Here is a 15,874-nt window from a genome sequence, read left to right as displayed (position 1 = left end):
GGCACATTATATCCGGTACATCAGGTCAGTGCATTATAACCACAGCGCCATGTGCCCCCCTCCACAGTGCTGAACGCCCGGACAAATGTAACCCCCAAAGAGCAGTCACCCCTTCAGGAAAAACACAGAAGGGCACGCATACCGGTAGGAAGGGGAAACAAGGCCCTGGGGGAGGGGTAAAAAAGGGTGTATAGACACTAGACGGGGTCCAGAATAAAGAGGGTACAGACATTGGGGGACAGTAAAAAAGGAAGTGTAAAAAAAGGGGGTCAGACAATGGAGGGCCATAAAAAGGGGATACAAACATTAGTTCGGGGTTCTGTACTTAAAGGGTAAAGAAATTAGGCAGGTGGGGTGCGCAGAGGCACAGACCGCAGTGAGAGGGCACATATACTGGGTGATGGGGTACAGACAGCGGGGGAGGACGTGGCAATACGAGGGCACAGACGTCATTAAGGCAGCCCCTTATATCACATGATAAGAACATTATAAATCCACATAACAATCATCACGATGACGGTAGCTTCATACGACGCAGAGACCGCGGGGGAGGGGCGCCTACCTGAGCAGGTACACCGCCCTCTCGATGTCATTCAGATCCTCGTCCACCGTCAGACGCTCAATCTCTTCAGGACTCTGTAAAAAAAATGGCAACAGGTTGGTGAAAATGACATCACCTCTCCCCGTATCCTGATATATTATATTATGTACCTGGAGGTTATAAAGAAGGGAGCGGAGCCGAAGCCCCCTGGGGCGAGCACCCCCACTCATGTACGGTACATCTTATAATGGGTGCGGCCCCGTAGAGACCGTACACTGACATAATGTGACGTCAGATCAGACAGCAGGCGGCAGCTCTCTGCTGTACAGCGATGATGTCAGAGGAGGGTGATGACATCATACCACAATGACGAGCAGATGACGGAGGACAGATGTTATATGGGGAGGTCATGATATACCTGAGGGCGACACCAGGGTCCGGGACCCCAATAACAGGACTCTCAATAGCCGAAATGCCACGATGTCAGTGTCTCATGAAATCACAAGTCATTGGGGGAGAGAAATAAATCCAATATTATAGTGGAGTACGGAGCACGGAAGTGGAAGGGAGAGGAATAAGGGGGATGATGCAAGTGGACCTTCATACATGGAGAATAAGAAGGATGATGCGTGGGGATTCCTAAACATTGGCAATATGGGGGATGATACGTGGGGACCCCCATACATGGAGAATAAGGCGGATGATACGTGGGGACCCCCATACATGGAGAATAAGGAGGATGATACGTGGGGACCCCCATACATGAGGATAAGGAGGATGATACGTGGGGACCCCCATACATGAGGATAAGGAGGATGATACGTGGGGACCCCCATACATGATAAGGAGAATGATACGTGGGGACCCCCATACATGGAGAATAAGGAGGAAGATACGTGGGGACCCCCATACATGGAGGATAAGGAGGATGATACGTGGGGACCCCCATACATGATTAGGAGAATGATACGTGGGGACCCCCATACATGGAGAATAAGGAGGATGATACGTGGGGACCCCCATACATGAGGATAAGGAGGATGATACGTGGGGACCCCCATACATGAGGATAAGGAGGATGATACGTGGGGACCCCCATACATGATAAGGAGAATGATACGTGGGGACCTCCATACATGGGGAATAAGGAGGATGATACGTGGGGACCCCCATACATGATAAGGAGAATGATACGTGGGGACCCCCATACATGGAGAATAAGGAGGATGATACGTGGGGACCCGCATACATGGGGAATAAGGAGGATGATACGTGGGGACCCCCATACATGATAAGGAGAATGATACGTGGGGACCCCCATACATGGAGAATAAGGAGGATGATACGTGGGGACCCGCATACATGGGGAATAAGGAGGATGATACGTGGGGACCCCCATACATGAGGATAAGGCGGATGATACGTGGGGACCCCCATACATGAGGATAAGGAGGATGATACGTGGGGACCCCCATACATGATAAGGAGAATGATACGTGGGGACCTCCATACATGGGGAATAAGGAGGATGATACGTGGGGACCCCCATACATGATAAGGAGAATGATACGTGGGGACCCCCATACATGGAGAATAAGGAGGATGATACGTGGGGACCCGCATACATGGGGAATAAGGAGGATGATACGTGGGGACCCCCATACATGATAAGGAGAATGATACGTGGGGACCCCCATACATGGAGAATAAGGAGGATGATACGTGGGGACCCGCATACATGGGGAATAAGGAGGATGATACGTGGGGACCCCCATACATGAGGATAAGGAGGATGATACGTGGGGACCCCCATACATGATAAGGAGAATGATACGTGGGGACCCCCATACATGGAGAATAAGGAGGATGATACGTGGGGACCCGCATACATGGGGAATAAGGAGGATGATACGTGGGGACCCCCATACATGGAGGATAAGGAGGATGATACGTGGGGACCCCCATACATGGAGAATAAGGAGGATGATACTGGGGACCCCCATACATGAGGATAAGGAGGATGATACGTGGGGACCCCCATACATGAGGAATGAGGGGGGAGTGGCACTGGGGACCCTCATGTGATATCGGGGTGTAATGAAATCAGTGGGTGCCGTCTTTGGGGGTCTCCTAGTTCTCCTCACACCACAGACGTGTCGCCCCCTCCCAGAGGTTCCCGGGGCCCCGGTGACGTCACGTGTCGGGGTGCGGGCGCTGACGTCACTGTACCTTCAGACTGCGGCGCACCGGCCGCTCGATGATCGCCAGCTCCTGCAGGTCCTCGATGTACCCGAACAGGCTGAGCTCCATGCTGGACCGGATCAGGCGGCCGCTGCTCCCCGCATCCTGCACCGGAGCTTCACATGGCAGCCGGAGATCCTGAGTGCGGGGGCGGCGGCGGGGGAGGACCGGGGCGGAGTCTGCGATCACCGGGGACGCTGGGACCGGACCCGGGGGATGAGTGGGGCTCGTGGAGCAGCCGGTACTGGGAGCCGCGGGGGCGCTGACACCGGAACTCTACCGAGGCGGGAGATTACGGGGCACGGCGGAGCTGCAGACTGCCCGACACCGGGGGCTCATGGTGTCACAGACTCCAGGACGTGCGCGGTGTCCGGGCTGTGAGGAGGCGGCTGCGAGCAGTGCGGCGGCCGGTCTCCATAGTAACGGAGCGCTGTGACGTCACTGCCCAGAGCTGGCACCGAACTGGCCACTAATAGGTCATGTGGCCACACACCACAAATTCGGGTCACGAGTCCTCACACCACAGATACAGTCACGTGTCCTCACTTCACAAATTCGGGTCATTTGTCCTAACACCATAATTAAGGCTATGTGCACACGTTGCGGATTTGGCTGCGGATGTGCAGCAGTTTTCCATGCAGTGTACAGTACCATGTCAATTTATGGAAAATCAAATCCGCACTGGACATGCTGTGGAAATTTCTGCTCAGAAACACAGCGGTTTATTTTCCACAGCATGTCAATTCTTTGCACGGATTCCGCAGCGTTTTTTACACCTATTCCATTTTAGGACTCCGCAGGTGTAAAACGCAGGCGAAATCTGCACAAAATCCGAAAAAAACCCACAGGTAAAACGCAGGTCATTTTACCTGCGGATACGCCACATACATGGGTCACGTGTCCTCACACCACAAATTCGTGTCGCGAGTCCTCACACCACAAATAGGGGTCACGAGTCCTTACACCACAAAAACGGGTCATGTGTCCTCACACCACAAATACAGTCACGTGTCCTCACTTCACAAATTCGGGTCATGTGTCCTCACACCACAAATACAGGTCATGTGTCCTCACACCACAAATACGGGTCATGTGTCCTCACACCACAAGTAAGTGTTACGTGTCCTCACACCACCAATACGGGTCACGAGTCCTCACACCACAAATACGGTTCATGTGTCCTCACACCACAAATAAGGTCACGTGTCCTCACTCCACAAATTCGGGTCATGTGTCCTCACACCACAAATTCGGGTCACGTATCCTCACACCACAAATACGGGTCACGAGTCTTCATGCCACAAATACGGGTCATATGTCCTCACACCACAAATACGGATCACGTGTCCTCAAATCACAAACACAGGTCTTGTATCCTCACACCACCAATACGGGTCACGAGTCCTCACACCACAAATACGGTTCATGTGTCCTCACACCACAAATACGGTCACGTGTCCTCACTCCACAAATTCGGGTCATGTGTCCTCACACCACAAATTCGGGTCACGTATCCTCACACCACAAATACGGGTCACGAGTCTTCATGCCACAAATACGGGTCATATGTCCTCACACCACAAATACGGATCACGTGTCCTCAAATCACAAACACAGGTCTTGTATCCTCACACCACAAATACGGGTCATGAGTCCTCACTCCACAAATTCGGGTCATGTGTCCTCACACCACAAGTAATTGTCACGTGTCCTCACACCACCAATACGAGTCATGAGTCCTCACACCACAAATACGGGTCTTTTGTCCTCACACCACAAATACGGTCACGTGACCTCACACCACAAATTCGGGTCATGTGTCCTCACACCACAAATTCGGGTCACGTATCCTCACACCACAAATACGGGTCATGAGTCCTCACACCACAAATACGGGTCACAAGTCCTAACACCACAAATACGGTCACGTGACCTCACACCACAAATTCGGGTCATGTGTCCTCACACCACAAATTCGGGTCACGTATCCTCACACCACAAATACAGGTCATGAGTCCTCACACCACAAATACGGGTCACAAGTCCTAACACCACAGATACGGTCACGTGTCCTCACTCCACAAATTCGGGTCATGTGCCTTCACACCACAAATACGGATCACGTGTCCTCAAATCACAAACACGGGTCATGTGTCCTCACACCATAAATACGGGTCACGAGTCCTCACACCACAAATATGGGTGACAAGTCCTTACACTACAAATACGGGTCTGGTGTTCTCACACCACAAATACGGTTCATGTGTCCTCACACCACAAATACGGGTCATGTGTCCTCACACCACAAGTAAGTGTCACGTTTCCTCACACCACCAATACAGGTCACGAGTCCTAACACCACAAATACGGTCCCATGTCCTCACTCCACAAATTCGGGTCATGTGTCCTCACACCACAAATTCGGGTCACGTGTCCTCACTCCACAATTTCGGGTCATGTGTCCTCACACCACAAATACGGATCACGTGTCCTCAAATCACAAATACGGGTCATGTGTTCTTACAGCACAATACGGGTCACAAGTCCTCACACCACAAATAAAAGTCATGTGTCCTCACATTACAAATACTGTTACGTGTCCTCACACCACAAATACAGGTCACGTGGCCGCATGCCATAAATACGGGTCACGAGTCCTCAGCACAAATACGGGACATTGTCCTCACACCACGAATACAGGTCACGTATGCTCACACCACCAATACGGGTCATGAGTCCTCACACCACAAATACGGGTCTAGTGTCCTCACACCACAAATACGGTCACGTGTCCTCACTCCACAAATTCGGGTCATGTGTCCTCACACCACAAATTCGGGTCACGTATCCTCACGCCACAAATACGGGTCATGAGTCCTCACACCACAAATACGGGTCACAAGTCCTAACACCACAAATACGGTCACATGTCCTCACTCCACAAATTCGGGTCATGTGTCCTCACACCACAAATACGGATCACGTGTCCTCAAATCACAAACACGGGTCATGTGTCCTCACACCACAAATACGGGTCCCGAGTCCTCACACCAGAAATATGGGTGACAAGTCCTTATAACACAAATACGGGTCTGGTGTTCTCAAACCACAAATATGGTTCATGTGTCCTCACACCACAAATACGGGTCACGAGTCCTCACTCCACAAATTCGGGTCATGTGTCCTCACCACAAGTAAGTGTCACGTTTCCTCACACCACCAATATGGGTCACGAGTCCTCACACCACAAATACGGGTCACGAGTCCTCACACCACAAATACGGTTCATGTGTCCTCACACCACAAATACGGTCACGTGTCCTCACTCCACAAATTCGGGTCATGTGTCCTCACACCACAAATTCGGGTCACGTATCCTCACACCACAAATACGGGTCACGAGTCTTCATGCCACAAATACGGGTCATATGTCCTCACACCACAAATACGGATCACGTGTCCTCAAATCACAAACACAGGTCTTGTATCCTCACACCACAAATACGGGTCATGAGTCCTCACTCCACAAATTCGGGTCATGTGTCCTCACACCACAAGTAATTGTCACGTGTCCTCACACCACCAATACGAGTCATGAGTCCTCACACCACAAATACGGGTCTTTTGTCCTCACACCACAAATACGGTCACGTGACCTCACACCACAAATTCGGATCATGTGTCCTCACACCACAAATTCGGGTCACGTATCCTCACACCACAAATACGGGTCATGAGTCCTCACACCACAAATACGGGTCACAAGTCCTAACACCACAGATACGGTCACGTGTCCTCACTCCACAAATTCGGGTCATGTGCCTTCACACCACAAATACGGATCACGTGTCCTCAAATCACAAACACGGGTCATGTGTCCTCACACCATAAATACGGGTCACGAGTCCTCACACCACAAATATGGGTGACAAGTCCTTACACTACAAATACGGGTCTGGTGTTCTCACACCACAAATACGGTTCATGTGTCCTCACACCACAAATACGGGTCATGTGTCCTCACACCACAAGTAAGTGTCACGTTTCCTCACACCACCAATACAGGTCACGAGTCCTAACACCACAAATACGGTCCCATGTCCTCACTCCACAAATTCGGGTCATGTGTCCTCACACCACAAATTCGGGTCACGTGTCCTCACTCCACAATTTCGGTTCATGTGTCCTCACACCACAAATACGGATCACGTGTCCTCAAATCACAAATACGGGTCATGTGTCCTCACACCACAAATATGGGTCACGAGTCCTCACACCACAAATATGGGTGACAAGTCCTCACACCACAAATACAGGTCATGTGTCATCACACCACAAATACGGGTCATGTGTTCTTACAGCACAATACGGGTCACAAGTCCTCACACCACAAATAAAAGTCATGTGTCCTCACATTACAAATACTGTTACGTGTCCTCACACCACAAATACAGGTCACGTGGCCGCATGCCATAAATACGGGTCACGAGTCCTCAGCACAAATACGGGACATTGTCCTCACACCACGAATACAGGTCACGTATCCTCACACCACCAATACGGGTCATGAGTCCTCACACCACAAATACGGGTCTAGTGTCCTCACACCACAAATACGGTCACGTGTCCTCACTCCACAAATTTGGGTCATGTGTCCTCACACCACAAATTCGGGTCACGTATCCTCACGCCACAAATACGGGTCATGAGTCCTCACACCACAAATACGGGTCACAAGTCCTAACACCACAAATACGGTCACGTGTCCTCACTCCACAAATTTGGGTCATGTGTCCTCACACCACAAATACGGATCACGTGTCCTCAAATCACAAACACGGGTCATGTGTCCTCACACCACAAATACGGGTCCCGAGTCCTCACACCAGAAATATGGGTGACAAGTCCTTATAACACAAATACGGGTCTGGTGTTCTCAAACCACAAATATGGTTCATGTGTCCTCACACCACAAATACGGGTCACGAGTCCTCACTCCACAAATTCGGGTCATGTGTCCTCACCACAAGTAAGTGTCACGTTTCCTCACACCACCAATATGGGTCACGAGTCCTCACACCACAAATACGGGTCACGAGTCCTAACACCACAAATACGGTCACGTGTCCTCCACAAATTCGGGTCACGTATCCTCACACCAGAAATGCGGGTCACGAGTTCTAACACCACAAATACGGTCACGTGTCCTCACTCCACAATTTCGGGTCATGTGTCCTCACACCACAAATACGGATCACGTGTCCTCAAATCACAAACACGGGTCATGTGTCCTCACACCACAAATACGGGTCACGAGTCCTCACACCACAAATATGGGTGACAAGTCCTTACACCACAAATACGGGTCTTGTGTTCTCACACCACAAATACGGTTCATGTGTCCTCACACCACAAGTAAGTGTCACGTGTCCTCACACCACCAATATGGGTCACAAGTCCTCACACCACAAATACGGGTCACAAGTCCTCACACCACAAATACAGGTCACGAGTCCTAACACCACAAATACGGTCATGTGTCCTCACTCCACAAATTCGGGTCATGTGTCCTCACACCACAAATTCGGGTCACGTATCCTCACACCAGAAATATGGGTCACGAGTCCTCACACCACAAATACGGGTCATGAGTCCTAACACCACAAATACGGTCACGTGTCCTCACTCCACAATTTCGGGTCATGTTTCCTCACACCACAAATACGGATCATGGGTCCTCAAATCACAAATACGAGTCATGTGTCCTCACACCACAAATATGGGTGACAAGTCCTCACACCACAAATATGGGTCACGTGTCATCACTCCACAAATACTGGTCATGGGTCCCCACACCACAAATACGGATCACGTGACCTCAGACCACAAATTCAGGTCACGAGCCCTCACACCACAAATGCAGGTCACGTGTCCTCACACTACAAATATGGGTCACGTGGTCTCATACCACAAAGACAACGGATCACATGTACTTACACCACAAAAATGGTCACGTATCCTGACACCACAAATACGGATCACATGTCCTCTACAAATATGGGTCACGTGTCCTCACACCACAAATACAGGCCAAGTCCTCACACCACCAATACGGGTCATGAGTCCTCACACCACAAATACGGGTCATGTGTCCTCACACCAAAAATACAGGTCATGTCCTCACACCACAAATACAGGTCATGTGTCCTCACACCACAAATACGGGTCATGTGTCCTCACACTACAAAAACGGGTCACAAGTCCTCACATCACAAATACAGGTCATGTGTCCTCACATTACAAATAGGGTTACGTGCCCTCACACAACAAATACAGGTCACGTGTCCTCACCACAAATACAGGTCACAAGTCCTCACACCACAAATATGGGTCACGTGTCCTCACACCACAAATACAGGTCATGTGTCCTCACACCACAAATACAGGTCACGTGTTCTTACACCTCAAAACGGGTCACAAGTCCTCACACCACAAATACAGGTCATGTATCCTCACATTACAAATATTGTTACGTGTCCTCACACCACAAATACAGGTCACGTGTCCTCACGTCTCGCACATGTCATGTGTCTTCACAGCACACACATGGGTCACATGTCCACACATGGTTCACATGTTTTCAGACCTCACACAGGTCACATTTCCTCATGGTACAAATACAGGTTACGAGTCCTCACGCCACATACATGGGTCACGTGTCCTCACACGAGTCACATGTCCTCACACCACAAATATGGGTCATGTGTCCTCACACCACAAATACAGGTCACGTCCTCACACCACAAATACAGGTCATGTGTCCTCACACCACAAATACGGGTCTTGTGTCCTCACATTACAAATAGGGTTACGTGTCTTCACACCACAATTACAGGTCACGTGTCCTCACCACTAGGGTTGAGCGACTTTCATTTTTTTAAGATCGAGTCTGGTTTTGTGAAACCCGATTTAGTCCAGAGTCGAGTCGAGTGAAGTCGGCCGATTATCGCTAAAAGTCGGGGATCGACCGAAACACGAAACCAATGCAAGTCAATGGGGAAGCATAGCCGGCAGTGAGTGGAGGCCAGGAAAACACCTACAGTGCCCATTTTACTGCCAAAAACATCCATTCTTGTTTTCTGAAGCTTGTCAATCTTAATTAACTTTATAATAATAGTTGGGCACTGGAAATTGGGGGTCATTTGGCAAATGTTGTGGGGGGTAGGGCTGGTTCAAGGTTTTAGTGGGCCCAGGAAACGTGGACTACGTCATGGCGGTGGAGCAGGGAGAGGTAAGTATTTCAACGTTGCAAGTGCTGTGATCCTGAGCAAGCAGGGGGGGCCTACTCGATCGCATTGGCACTGGCACAGGGCCCCTCAAAGTACGGCGGTGTGTTTGCATGGCGTAGGCGCCTCCCACCAGCAGCGACACTTTTGCGTACTCTGAGTGGCCCTGTGCCAGTGACGTCGCCAACGAGTATGCCCCCCCCACCTGATGAAGGAACCTGCACTTTCATCTGCACCTTCCTCTTTGTCCCTGTGTAAGGTGGTATAATATGCGGGAAGGGGAACCTTACTTTCAGCAGGGTCAGATTCTGGCTGTGTAGAGTACAAGGGGAATGTAGTGGTCTAGGTCAATGTACCAGCAGACTCATCTAGCAGTGGCTGGGCAATGGGCAGGATGAGGAGGAAACAGATATAGGGCCAAAGAATAAAGTAGGCTAAATGCAGATCAAAATTGGTAACAGGACTAAACAGGCGGCATTGCTTTGTTCAGTGGAGTAGCAAACCCAAGAGCAGCAGACACTGTTTCAAGGGCCTAACCACACTAGTAGGCCAAATGCAGTTTAATATCTGATAGTATAGGCCGAAATCCAGAATGTGGAAGCTCAGCTTTGTTCAGTTGAGGACAACACCAGGGAGGGGCAGACACCGTTAGTAGGCCGTAACCAAAGTTGAAGGCCAAATGCAGTTTAATATCTGATACTATAGGCCGAAAGCCAGAAGGTTGAAGCACAGCTTTATTCAGTTGAGGGCAACATCAGAGAGGGGCAGACACCGTTAGTAGGCCCTAACCACCATTTTGTTTTTTAAAAAACACTTAATGAGAGCCAGAAGGTTGAAGCTCAGCTTTATTCAGTTGAGGGCAACACCAGGGAGGGGCAGACACCGTTAGTAGGCCGTAACCACCATTTTGTTTTTTAAAAAACACTTAATGAGAGCCAGAAGGTTGAAGCTCAGCTTTATTCAGTTGAGGGCAACACCAGGGAGGGGCAGACACCGTTAGTAGGCCCTAACCACCATTTTGTTTTTTAAAAAACACTTAATGAGAGCCAGAAGGTTGAAGCTCAGCTTTATTCAGTTGAGGGCAACACCAGGGAGGGGCAGACACCGTTAGTAGGCCGTAACCACCATTTTGTTTTTTAAAAAACACTTAATGAGAGCCAGAAGGTTGAAGCTCAGCTTTATTCAGTTGAGGGCAACACCAGGGAGGGGCAGACACCGTTAGTAGGCCCTAAACACCATTTAAAAAAAAAAAAAAAAACAGCAGTTAATGAGAGGCAGAAGGTTGAAGCTCAGCTGTATTCAGTTGAGGACAACACCAGGCAGGGGCAGACACCGTTAGTAGGCCGGAACCACCAATGTGTTTAAAAACAGCAGTTAATCAGTGCCGGAAGGTAGAAGCTCAGCTTTATTCAGTTGAGGACAACTTGAATTAGGGACTGCAGACAGACTTAGCAGGCTGTCCCCTGTGTGGACCATGCATCCAATACATTAACCCATTGAGCCACAAAGTCCACGTAACCTTCCGTGGCCATGCCTACAGGTCCATGTGTCTGTTGTCAGGTGTACCTTTGTCAGTGTAGGCCTAGTGGAAGGAGGGACCGCAGACAGGCTTCGAAGGCCTAACACAATAAAATGGGCTGGCTGTAGGCACTTTAAAATTGGTTCCAGGGGTACACGGGCAGCAGTGGTCTGGTCAGTGGAGGCCTAGTGGAAGGAGGGACCGCAGACAGGCTTCGAAGGCCTAACACAATAAAATGGGCTGGCTGTAGGCACTTTAAAATCGGTTCCAGGGGTACACGGGCAGCAGTGGTCTGGTCAGTGGAGGCCTAGTGGAAGGAGGGACCGCAGACAGGCTTCGAAGGCCTAACACAATAAAATGGGCTGGCTGTAGGCACTTTAAAATTGGTTCCAGGGGTACACGGGCAGCAGTGGTCTGGTCAGTGGAGGCCTAGTGGAAGGAGGGACCGCAGACAGGCTTCGAAGGCCTAACACAATAAAATGGGCTGGCTGTAGGCACTTTATAATTGGTTCCAGGGGTACACGGGCAGCAGTGGTCTGGTCAGTGGAGGCCTAGTGGAAGGAGGGACCGCAGACAGGCTTCGAAGGCCTAACACAATAAAATGGGCTGGCTGTAGGCACTTTAAAATTGGTTCCAGGGGTACACGGGCAGCAGTGGTCTGGTCAGTGAAGGCCTAGTGGAAGGAGGGACCGCAGACAGGCTTCGAAGGCCTAACACAATAAAATGGGCTGGCTGTAGGCACTTTAAAATCGGTTCCAGGGGTACACGGGCAGCAGTGGTCTGGTCAGTGGAGGCCTAGTGGAAGGAGGGACCGCAGACAGGCTTCGAAGGCCTAACACAATAAAATGGGCTGGCTGTAGGCACTTTAAAATTGGTTCCAGGGGTACACGGGCAGCAGTGGTCTGGTCAGTGAAGGCCTAGTGGAAGGAGGGACCGCAGACAGGCTTCGAAGGCCTAAAATAACAAACAATAGGCTCATGGCAGTTTTACAGCGGTTACATGGATACACGGCAGGCAGCTTGGTGGTCAGTGGAGGAGTATTGAAAGTAGGTACCGTAGACAGGCTATCAAAGGCCTAAAATAACAAACAATAGGCTCATGGCAGTTTTACAGCGGTTACATGGATACACGGGCAGGCAGCTTGGTGGTCAGTGGAGGAGTATTTAAAGTAGGGACCGCAGACAGGCTATCAAAGGCCTAAAATAACAAACAATAGGCTCATGGCAGTTTTACAGCGGTTACATGGATACACGGGCAGGCAGCTTGGTGGTCAGTGGAGGAGTATTTAAAGTAGGGACCGCAGACAGGCTATCAAAGGCCTAAAATAACAAACAATAGGCTCATGGCAGTTTTACAGCGGTTACATGGATACACGGGCAGGCAACTTGGTGGTCAGTGGAGGAGTATTTAAAGTAGGGACCGTAGACAGGCTATCAAAGGCCTAAAATAACAAACAATAGGCTCATGGCAGTTTTACAGCGGTTACATGGATACACGGGCAGGCAGCTTGGTGGTCAGTGGAGGAGTATTTAAAGTAGGGACCGTAGACAGGCTATCAAAGGCCTAAAATAACAAACAATAGGCTCATGGCAGTTTTACAGCGGTTACATGGATACACGGGCAGGCAGCTTGGTGGTCAGTGGAGGAGTATTTAAAGTAGGGACCGCAGACAGGCTATCAAAGGCCTAAAATAAACAATAGGCTCATGGCAGTTTTACAGCGGTTACATGGATACACGGGCAGGCAGCTTGGTGGTCAGTGGAGGAGTATTGCAAGGAGTGTCTGTCCCAGTACTCCCAAAATATAAATAGATGTTAATGTCTCGCAAAACAACCAAAACAAAAAAAAAGGTGGCATACTTAGGTACAGGGGTGGGCTCATCTGCTGAGTTTCTGACATAGTAATTTGGCAGTAACTATTTAATGGTGCCAATATAGGACACAGACTACTTTAAGTTGCATCATAGATGTCTACAAATTTGTATTGTCAGTGCCAGACATTGAATCATGTCAGCGAATAGACTAAAGATTGGTGGAGCTGTGCGACATAATTTTGCACGTGGTACAGCACATTTTGAGCTGGGGGAGGGGGGAACTCTCTTGAGGCCGGCGGGACCGCCCTAGGGCCCCTCATGTTACAACGGTGTGTCTGACGTTGGGTGCGCACCACCACCGCCAGAGACACTACATTGTACTATGAGGGACCCAGTAGCAATGCCGTCAACCAAAAGCGAGCACACCCACCTCTTCAGACAAACAGCAGTCTCATGGGTGCTTGCGCCAAGTCGCGATACCACGGCCCCGTGTGGGGAGTTTGGCCATTTAGGGAGGTGTAAACATGTCGTATGCTGTACAATCAGCTGCAGCAAATTAGACATTAGAAAAGTAATTCACAGGCAAGAGCTTTTCATAGGAAAGCTAGGTGTCGGCCGGGCAAGGTGGGGCAAAAGATTTCGAAATCCAGTTGTGGTTCATTTTAATGAATGTTAGATCGTCAACATTTTGGGTAGCCAGACGAGTCCTTTTTTCGGTTAATATTGAACCTGCAGCACTGAATACTCTTTCTGATAGGACACTTGCTGCCGGGCAAGCAAGCTCCTGCAATGCATATTCTGCCAATTCTGGCCAGGTGTCTAATTTGGAGGCCCAGTAATCAAATGGGAATGACGGTTGAGGGAGAACATCGATAAGGGATGAAAAATAGTTAGTAACCATACTGGACAAATGTTGTCTCCTGTCACTTTCAATTGATGCAGCAGTACCTGTCCTGTCTGCGGTCATAGCAAAATCACTCCACAACCTGGTCAGAAAACCCCTCTGTCCAACGCCACTTCTGATGTGTGCACCCCTAACACTCCTAGTCTGCTGCCCCCTGGAGCTCGTGTGAGAACGATCACGTGCGCTGTGTGCTGGGAATGCCTGAAGCAAACGGTCAACAAGAGTTGATTGTTTGGTTGCTAATATTAGTTCCAAGTTCTCATGTGGCATAATATTTTGCAATTTGCCTTTATAGCGTGGATCAAGGAGGCAGGCCAACCAGTAATCGTCATCGTTCATCATTTTCGTAATGCGTGTGTCCCTTTTTAGGATACGTAAGGCATAATCCGCCATGTGGGCCAAAGTTCCAGTTGTCAAATCTCCGGTTGTGATTGGTTGAGGGGCAGTTGCAGGCAAATCTACGTCACTTGTGTCCCTCAAAAAAACAGAACCCGGCCGTGACACGCAACCAATTTCCAGTGCCCCCGGGAAAGGTTCCGCATTAAAAATATACTCATCCCCATCATCCTCCTCGTCCTCCACCTCCTCTTCGCCCGCTACCTCGTCCTGTACACTGCCCTGACCAGACAATGGCTGACTGTCATCAAGGCTTTCCTCTTCCTCTGGTGCAGACGCCTGCTCCTTTATGTGCGTCAAACTTTGCATCAGCAGACGCATTGGGGGGATGCTCATGCTTATTACGGCGTTGTCTGCACTAACCAGCCGTGTGCATTCCTCAAAACACTGAAGGACTTGACACATGTCTTGTATCTTAGACCACTGCACACCTGACAACTCCATGTCTGCCATCCTACTGCCTGCCCGTGTATCCTCCCACAAATAAATAACAGCACGCCTCTGTTCGCACAGTCTCTGAAGCATGTGCAGTGTTGAGTTCCACCTTGTTGCAACGTCTATGATTAGGCGATGCTGGGGAAAGTTCAAAGACCGCTGATAGGTCTGCATACGGCTGGCGTGTACAGGCGAACGTCGGATATGTGAGCAAAGTGCACGCACTTTGAGGAGCAGGTCGGAGAACCCAGGATAAGTTTTCAATAAGCACTGCACCACCAGGTTTAAGGTGTGAGCCAGGCAAGGAATGTGTTTCAGTTGGGAAAGGGAGATGGCAGCCATGAAATTCCTTCCGTTATCACTCACTACCTTGCCTGCCTCAAGATCTACTGTGCCCAGCCACGACTGCGTTTCTTGTTGCAAGAACTCGGACAGAACTTCCGCGGTGTGTCTGTTGTCGCCCAAACACTTCATAGCCAATACAGCCTGCTGACGCTTGCCAGTAGCTGGCCCATAATGGGACAACTGGTGTGCAACAGTGTCATCTGCCGATGGAGTGGTTGGCCGACTGCGTTCTGTGGAAGAGCTGTAGCTTCTGCAGGAGGACGAGGAGGAGGAGGAGGAGGGGGTGCGAACGCCTACAGCCAACTGTTTCCTAGACCGTGGGCTAGGCACAACTGTCCCTAAATTGATGTCGCCTGTGGACCCTGCATCCACCACATTCACCCAGTGTGCCGTG

At 50.0% G+C, this 15,874-nt stretch overlaps 1 protein-coding gene across 5 annotated transcripts in view; it reads right to left on the bottom strand.

The window, feature by feature from the left end:
* PPP4R4 (protein phosphatase 4 regulatory subunit 4) overlaps positions 1-2,985 on the bottom strand; it is a 97,657-nt gene extending 94,672 nt beyond the window's left edge. For 3 of the 5 annotated variants that reach the window (XM_077268365.1, XM_077268368.1, XM_077268379.1), the window contains exons 1-2: positions 2,771-2,985; positions 563-636 (exon numbers count right to left, since the gene is read on the bottom strand). In XM_077268365.1, the coding sequence (XP_077124480.1) occupies positions 563-636; positions 2,771-2,851 (155 nt within the window). In that variant the 5' untranslated portion in view covers positions 2,852-2,985. Of the gene's footprint in view, positions 1-562; positions 637-2,770 lie in introns of those variants that run through there. The other 2 variants (XM_077268403.1, XM_077268395.1) reach the window with 2 other exon arrangements.
* Between the last annotated feature and the right edge of the window lie 12,889 nt (positions 2,986-15,874).

The sequence above is a fragment of the Ranitomeya variabilis genome, chromosome 1, assembly GCF_051348905.1.
Source record: "Ranitomeya variabilis isolate aRanVar5 chromosome 1, aRanVar5.hap1, whole genome shotgun sequence".
NCBI classification, from domain to species: Eukaryota; Metazoa; Chordata; class Amphibia; order Anura; family Dendrobatidae; genus Ranitomeya; species Ranitomeya variabilis.
The sequence above is the reverse complement of the archived record's forward strand: the minus strand, read 5'-3'. Positions and strand labels throughout refer to the sequence as shown.